The sequence below is a fragment of the Egretta garzetta genome, unplaced genomic scaffold (genome assembly GCF_000687185.1).
Source record: "Egretta garzetta isolate BGI_Z169 unplaced genomic scaffold, ASM68718v1 scaffold161, whole genome shotgun sequence".
In the NCBI taxonomy this organism is placed as follows: domain Eukaryota; kingdom Metazoa; phylum Chordata; class Aves; order Pelecaniformes; family Ardeidae; genus Egretta; species Egretta garzetta.
Genome location: NW_009258754.1, coordinates 5807132 through 5815864, shown reverse-complemented (window position 1 = coordinate 5815864; position 8733 = coordinate 5807132). Strand labels below are relative to the sequence as shown.

The 8733-nt window shown below is 37.3% G+C and overlaps 1 protein-coding gene across 2 annotated transcripts in view; it reads left to right on the top strand.

The window, feature by feature from the left end:
* Positions 1-8466, top strand: part of KLHL24 (kelch like family member 24) — a 14339-nt gene extending 5873 nt beyond the window's left edge. For both annotated transcript variants that reach the window (XM_035888834.1, XM_009649156.2), the window contains exons 3-7: positions 3645-3829; positions 5007-5125; positions 6220-6408; positions 6832-7020; positions 8221-8466. In XM_035888834.1, coding sequence (XP_035744727.1) covers positions 3645-3829; positions 5007-5125; positions 6220-6408; positions 6832-7020; positions 8221-8421 — 883 coding nt within the window. In that variant the 3' untranslated portion in view covers positions 8422-8466. The remainder of the gene's footprint in view (positions 1-3644; positions 3830-5006; positions 5126-6219; positions 6409-6831; positions 7021-8220) is intronic.
* The last annotated feature ends 267 nt before the right edge of the window (positions 8467-8733 follow it).

Here is an 8733-nt window from a genome sequence, read left to right as displayed (position 1 = left end):
TCCCCCTTTTCTATATTACATTCATGGAATAGTTCTTTATCATTTGTTTCTGTTGCCAGTTTGTTTCTATTGCCTATAGCAAATAGAGACTGTGTTTTAAAAATTACTAGGTCCCCTTTCCCCCATGTTTTCATTGCACCTTTCATGAGCATTTCGGGGAGGGGGGATGGGGAGAGGAGGACACTGGAGAGCTCTTTTCCTTCTTTCTTGCCTTCCTCCAATTTCTTCTTTTATATAAACTGTTTCTAAAGGGAGACAGGCTGCAGGATCAGAAACTCTCATGCCAGCATTTTTACTGAAACTTCTGGAAATTTGTTGTGATTCCTTGTATGAATATGCATGCACCTACGGTGAAGTGGGTTCTACCATTTTTTGGTTTTTGGTTTGCAGAATATGAAGATCTTAAAGTAAATGATGGTTAACATCCTATACTGTTGTTCTTCATTAGATCATTAATGTAGTTTCTTTAAGAATAAAATTTTTTTTTTTTTTTTTTTTTAAAGGAAAGCATGGATTGCAATTTACAGTTGATATTTTTTTTCTTTTTCAAGCCAGTGAAGAGTTACCCGAAGTAAATAGTTTAAAATGTGGCGTAACAGTTGCCTGTTTGCTCTTTGTGTCATATGCTACCAGGCATTGTTGACAAGTGCAGAAGGTCTTTTTGAAAGAGCTTTTCAGTTACGTTTGCAAGGACATAGTGACATCTTGAGGTTGTCCCCCATGTTTTTTTTAAGTCTCTCTTGTCCCCTGCTGGTTGTGTTGCAAAGCAAATCACAAAGCCAACATCAAGTGGTGAGCAATAATACATTTCCGTATACAAAACAGGACAGGCTCTTCCTAATGTATGCTCCGAATTATCTTCAGATTTTCATATACCTGAGTTATTCAATCACACAGTTCCTGTCAAGCTGTCCAATTAAAGTGTATGAGTGTCCTCTTCAATTAGTTAGGAGCTATTACATTTATACACTTTAACACATCCTTTTTGGTTGCCTTTAGAAAGCTTTAATGCAGTCCCTTATTTTTACCTCAAGGAGTCTGTGACCCATTTGCTACCCAAAAGTAAATTAAAAGGTGGAAAAAAAAGTAGTGATTTACCAGAATCCTGGTAATTTGTCTCCAAACTTAAAATGTTTTTGATTGTAATCTCTTGGAAATACTGAAAGTTCTTCTGCCCAGCTGACGCTGTGCTAGTCATTGTTCTCGCCTTGTCTGGAGGTCTGTGTCTAACTCGGGACCCCTTGGAAACCTCTTCTTGGGAATGCACGGGATTATATGATATTCTGTCCGTTGTCTTCTGTTCCCCCTTTTCTATTTTGTGTACCTTTTCCTGATGAGAGTGTGTCTCCTAGAATCTCTAGAGCCTTTTTTAGCTCATGTCTGTAACTCTGCTCACACCCTTTCTTCTGAGGGCTACAAGGAGTACTTCCTGTACCACTGATGGAGATCACAGTTTTTCCTAATCTCCATTCAAATGCCTTTGTATGTTCTTTCTGTGTATTCCCCCCTGTTGATTTTTTTTTTTTTTAACCTGATGTGCCCTCTATCATTTGCAAAAAATATTTTGGAACTAACCTTAAAAACTCTACAGTGTTAAGAATCCTTGAAGAAAATGTAACAGAGAAAATGTTTCTTAACTGAAGAAAAGATACGTGGCTACATAGGTACTAAAATGTTGGGGAAAATTTTGTTTTTCTATGGATTTGAAATACTGTAATAAATTAAGATTTCCTCTGAAGATCAAAACTTCATCATAGCAATTCATGAAGAGCTCTCTCTGATCAAAGATTTTTTTTGGTTCATTTAGTTTTAAAATAAAGATTGATAATCTGGTACAGTAAGCTTTGCAGTAAGTAGGTGAAGACCTTGATTCTAATCTAGAAAGTAATTGAGAGAAAACTTTTGTACATAGAGTTAGTTGATATAGTTGGGCTTGCTTCTAAGGCAAATTATAAGATGAGTTTCTTGCTTTTAAGGAAATTCTCTTTCTGGGTAATGCTTTGCTGGCACAGGAGCTTCCTCTCTCTTACCCTTTGAGAGGTTCTTTTCAGAGTTGTTCCTCAAAAAAGCAAAAAACAGTAACAGTAAATATATAGACACCAGGAAAGAGCATCACTTCAGAGCTGAGCAGCTGAAGAGAGTGTTTCTTCTGACTAGTTCAGGTGCGTAAGTATGTTTCCTCAGGTGCATATCTTCATGATAAAATCTTAAAGTAAATTATCACTGAGCATTGCCTTTGCCCGTTAAAAATATTCTGAGTAGAAAGATGTATCATATACTTAAATTGTGATGTGTGGTGACCAGGAGATAGAAGGGCTAGCTAGTTTTATTCCAGATGTTTCAAAACAGGGAAAATACCACCAGGAATTATAAGTTAATATGTGCATAAGTTCACGTTACAAAATTTGGGGACAGAACACGCAACTTTTATCTCAAATGCAGTCATAAGGTGATTTAGTTCTATTTTTTTAGAGAGGACTGCAGTACGCAGCAATGGTATGAATGAGATGCCTGTTCATACCAGGATCAAAATTAAATGGCAATGTAATAAAAAGGCACTCACTAAAAATAAAACTGATCTTGTATTTGGTTTTATTTGATCAATAGACAGCAGTCCTTGAAATAACTATATTAATGCAAAATCCTTTAATCTAAAAATGCCCTGAAAAGAAAGGATTTTGACAAATGCTTACAAGAAATAATAAATTTGAGAGAAGGAATAAAAGTTGGCCATAGTTTGATTTGCACTTTGATTCTCTAAGTTCAAAGGAGGATTTACATACAAAGAGTTTTGTTACTGCAGTGACTGTAGAACATGTATAATGCATAAGTATCAGGTTAGTAGAAAGAGAATGAGTGTGGAATAGGATTTAAAGGCTTATTTGTGTACATTGCAGACGGTCTAATGCTTAATTATTTCACACTGAGTTCTAGTTTTTGGTTTAGGCTTAAATTTTTATTTCAGCATTCCTTAATGTTTTCTTCTATGACTACACTTGTGTTTCACTTTTTTAACTGTGGATTGGCTCTAAGATTTGGTTTGGTTTTGGTGATCATATGCCTTCAGCTTTTTTTTTTTTTTTTCCCAAGAAAATTACCTAAACCACTTTAAACTTTTTGAATATTTAAGCAATGTAAAGTGCTATGAATTTTGTAAAATTTAGGGGGGGATGCGGGGACTGGTTTCATTGCGAAACAGATTGTGCATATCATTGTCTCAGGCCTCGCTTGCACTCTTTCTGCTACCTGTACGTACACAGTCAAAGGAAAATATTAGTAGAGTAAGGGCTTTCCGTAATTTTTAATGATTTTATTTTTACATGGAACGTTGTGCAGTGTGGCTCTACTGCCTACACGGAATGCCTGTCCGTGTGGCAACCTGCTGTGTGATGGGACAGCTGGAAACAGTGAAAACCTCTTAACTGTTTGCTGAATGACTCTTTTCTTTTTTTCTTTGCTGTAATAAATAGTTACTATTGCTAAAGTAGTTACTAAATAGTACTACTGAAAGTAGTACTATTACTAGAGAAGGTACTAAATAGTAAACTTCCCAGTTTTCACACACTTTTGAAGACAGTGTTGTTCAGCCTCCATGTACTAATAAATATCTTCTACATCTTGGTTTTCTGTGTTTTCTTTTTTAGATCAACTGGTTATTCTGAGGTAATAGTTGTTGTTGGAGGCTGTGAACGAGTTGGAGGGTTTAATTTGCCATATACCGAGTGCTACGATCCTGTAACAGGAGAGTGGAAGTCACTGGCTAAACTTCCAGAGTTTACCAAGTCCGAGTATGCAGTGTGTGCTCTACGGAATGATATTCTTGTTTCAGGTAAATAATCCTAAAAAATTTAAGACTTCATTATTTTCTTTGTTGGTTTGGGTTGGTTGGTTTTGGTTTTTTGGTTTTTTTCTCTTTTTAAAGCAGTGTGACACAACTTTGTACTGTGAACTTCCAGAAGCTCAACTGAAAGTAACTTCCTGATGTAAATGGTAAACACCAGCCCCAAACCATTCTTATTGTAGACAAAAGTGTTTTCTAGGATTTTTGTCTGGTATTAATCACAGTTTTTTACAGCTGATTCCAGGATATCAATTATATTCAAAGAGACTAGCTTACGCTCGTTAAGTACACTGCTTTAAAATACAATAGTGGCCTGTTTGCAGCTACAGTTGGAAAAACTACAAGCAAAAAATCCCAGTCTTTTCCCAGCAGCATTTTCTCTGCTACAAAACATGCTGTGTGCTGGATAAAAGCACCAGTTGCCTTGGAGCTCTGCGGAGCTGGTACGTTGCTGGTGACTAGCTTCTATCGTATGGCTGCCTGGACTCCACAGGAAAACCAGTTACAGCTGCTTCTCATCATGGGAATGTAAAATGGAAACAAATTCCTTTCAGCACCTGAGTTGGGCATCTGTCTATAACCAGCCTTTTACAGTGAAATGAGCACTAGCTATAGCTCTGCAAACATGTCTCCTTCAGTCTTTTAGCAAGGGTAAATTACAGGGTACAGACACCAAGCCCCGTGTGTTAGTTTAACCAAAGAAACTGTCTCCTCAGATTTGTAGTACCTGTGTCATTTGAACAAAACATAAAATGAATGTGTATGCACAAACCAAATGGGGAAACAGCTAATGTTAGGGATGTGCTAGGAGGCACACGAACAGTTAAGATTTTGAGCATCTTATCCAGGTAGTGACACCAAAGGAAATCTGAAGAGCATGGGCAAAAGCCATTAAAATGCATCCCAGTATCAGGAAATAACCTGATGTGATCTCAGCATGTTACTGGAAAGGGCACACATAAGTAAAATACCTTACTGTATGTTTTCATGTTTGAAACCCACTGAAACTGACTTTTTCAGTCTAACATATAAATATACATAGATCTTTATTTCACATAAAAAGTACATAAAGTTTTCATTGTCCACTGTAGAAGGGTATGTTAATGGTTAACACTTCTCATTCAATAATGAATTTATTCAAATTGGCATATTTTTGGTTTTGAAGGTGGAAGAATCAATAGCCGGGATGTTTGGATTTATAACTCTCAACTTAACATTTGGATCAGAGTTGCCTCCTTAAATAAAGGCAGATGGCGTCATAAAATGGCTGTTCTTCTTGGTAAAGTAAGAGAAGTACATTCATAACTTTCTTTATAGTGGAGATGTTTGCTGTATATAAGAAAACAGTGGAGAAAACATATGTATGTATTTAGTATTACTTCGTATTTTCTATAAAATAATTTTAAAAATTCATATTTTCAAATAAGAGTATTTTAAACAATTAGGGTTTTCATCAGTCAAATGCTATCTGTGGACATGAAAATCATGTTACCCCTCAGTTATTTTTTGTGGGTTTTTCTGTCATTGAAATGTCTTATCCTCAAGAAGCAATTTTTGGGGAGGCAAAGAAGTGTCTGGATTTGCCTGTGCTTCAGAAGTGCTGTCAAAAGTTTAACAGTTTATGCCGTTATGAACAGAACTGGTACTGCTCTGAATGCCAGTTCTGTGCTCTTTTATTTAATGTTTTACATTGAAATTAACCAACTATGTGCTGTGGGGCAACAGGAGGGTTTGCTGTATTTTGATGGCATATGTGATGTAACATAAAAACGGTATTTGGGATGGACAGCCCATGAGGATTCCATTAATGAAAGTTAGGGCAAGTGTGCATGTGGTGTCCCTTGGAGCGAGTAACTTCTTGGAGACGAGACTTGCAGCTGGAGCAAACAGAGGGAAGAAGGTAGACACAAATCATAATGAGCTCTGCTTCTTAAATACGAGAGAAGTAGCAGGAAAGTAAAGAAAAGCTTACAAACTGGGAGGAAGAAATACTTTTGTAAGCAAGTAGGAAAAACGTAAAACACAGAAAAGCAAAGGTAAATTCGGATGGATTTTGCTGCTGCTGTTGCTGCATGTAATCTGTAAAAAGAGAAACGCAGAGAGATGCCTTTTTTTTAACAAATGCGATTCAGATGGGAAGTTTCTATCTCTATTAATAATACTATGCTTTGGACATGTGTTTGCAGTGTCATTCCACATGTGACTGAATGGAACTCTCCAGAGAGTCTTTACCTATTATTTTTAGACCGTGTTCTTTTCCTCCTATGTATAAATTAAAAATTTGAGGGAAGTATCCCTTCACAAACCTAGCAAACTAGGATTCTAAATGTAGTAACTACTCTAAAAAAAGTTATGATCGTTTTCACCACTTTGCATAGGTATATGTTGTTGGAGGATACGATGGGCAAAACCGCCTCAGCAGTGTAGAGTGTTACGATTCGTTTTCCAATCGATGGACAGAGGTGGCCCCCCTTAAAGAAGCTGTGAGCTCTCCAGCAGTCACCAGCTGTGTGGGCAAACTGTTTGTGATCGGGGGCGGTCCTGATGACAACACGTGTTCTGACAAGGTCAGTTAATTGTATTTGATTGCGTCTTCTGTCCATGGCAAACAGTAGTGCTGGTTTAAACACAGATCATAGAGAGATCTGTTTTAACTGTTTTGCTGAATAGAGTATGGGATTATTATAATAAAATACAGAGTAGAAAATGTTAACTCAGTAACACACTGTTACTGTCGTCCTTCTCATGGATACTGTCATTGGCTTCGCAAGTTCTGTGAATTCTTAAACCTGAGTGTTAGGAAAGTAATGTTGAATATAGTGCAGGTGTAGACATTATTGGAATATGGACCTCTATTTATATTGACTTCATTTTCTTGGTGAGATATTGCCCACCAGGTATTACTGCTTCGGTTCTCCTTCTATAACCTGTGTGGGTGTGTTATTGTTCCAGTTTGTCTTTTAATCTGAAATGCATGTATTTGTTTTCAGGTTCAGTCTTACGATCCTGATACTAATTCTTGGTTGCTCCGTGCAACTATCCCTATTGCGAAAAGATGTATTACGGCTGTGTCTTTAAACAATCTGATCTATGTTGCTGGTGGGCTTACCAAAGCAATATACTGCTATGATCCGGTTGAGGACTACTGGATGCACGTACAGAATACATTCAGCAGACAGGTAAATAATGCTGTAGACACCTGAAAGATACTTGTTTGCATGAGTATCTTTGCATGAAATGAGTATACACTTTGTTTAACTGTTAAAATTGCATCTCTGATTGCATTCTTGCTTTACTACTTCATCTGTATAATTCAAAACCTGACAGAAGAGGGAGTTTCTAAACCAGTTGCTTTTTAGCTGGGTGTCACTGTTAGCCAGTCCAGTCTTTCTGTTTGAGAGCAGTTACTGTTGGAGAACAGTGTAACAGTATAATGGATGACGTTTTAATTGTATAGAAATTGATCTCTGTCAATTTCTGCTGCATGTTTTAATTCAGACTGAAGATAGTAATTGCCTTATAATTGATTAAAGCCTTTCAGTGTAACGAAAAAATATTGCAGGCTGGTTTTACAGTGTGAAAAAAACCCCCTGTATAGCACAGAAAGTATCTGACTTAAGCAGCAAGAGCTGTATTGCTCCCACATATGGAACACTGAGCAGAATTTAAAAATGTGTTCCCTCGATAGTAAAGTGTGAGTGTATCAGTTAATTTTCCCTATGTTTTTAAAACATCAGTCACATACTCTACAGTATCTACCTTAACAGAAATTTGTTCTTTTTCCTGGCCTTCCCTCTCTTCCTCTGTTTTGATATGTGTTCTCTATTGAACTGAATATTGTTTTTCATGACTGCTTTTAAGGAAGAAATAAAATCCTGTCTCCCTTAGTTTCAAGAAAGACATAGTGCTGTCTCTTTCTTATGCGCTCTTTTCTTAGTCATGACTTTTTTCTTCTCCACTGTTTACATCCCTCTTCATTATCTGTTACTCCTCTAAGGTGCTTCTCCTTGTTCCCATCTTTTGCCTTAATACTAGCTACTGTGGTCCCTTTTCTGAAAACCTTTGTTCTCTCTCTCCTCCTTCCCTTATCTCCAATGTTTAAATGGTAAGTAGAGTGTTCAGCTGTATTCCATTGTATCCCTTGTCTGAGCTATGCCTTGTGAAGGCTTAGACCTGAAATAGTCTTTTCTGTAGGATTGTACTGCTGCTTTCCCCAGTTATCCTGCTTTCTGCATTGGCCCTTTCAGGAGGGAATAGTAGAGGCCAGTCTGTTTACAAACGGTAGTCATAATGCTGTCCTTCTGCACTGGGGTAGATGTGCAGGAACTGAGGTCTTCTCTTTTAAATAATCATGTATTCCTTTGTGCATTTTGAAACAGGAGAACTGTGGCATGTCTGTCTGTAATGGAAAAATCTATATCCTTGGCGGAAGACGAGAAAATGGTGAAGCCACAGACACTATTCTTTGTTATGACCCTGCAACGGGCATTATCACAGGAGTAGCAGCCATGCCCAGGCCAGTATCATATCACGGCTGTGTGACGATTCATAGATATAATGAAAAAGGCTTTAAACTGTAATTTTTTTCTCGAAAAAAGAAGGCGGCATGAATGAATCCAGTGGTCTGCTGCTTTATTATTTTCTGTGCCTTTAGAAAAAGGGTTAATTTAACTTACAAAACAACTCTACAAATCTATCCAGTAACCAGAGTTCACTTATAAATCTGCTATGGGCTCTTGTACTAGTGTTCAGAAAGTTTGCCCTATGTGTGATTAGTAATTAAAGTCTTGGAAGCTTTGTGGGTAAAAGTGCCTTCACAAGCATGTGTGCCTGTGTCCTAAGAAGTGGTGATATCTGCGAGGTGTTTCAGGTTCTGCTAACTGGAAAAATAC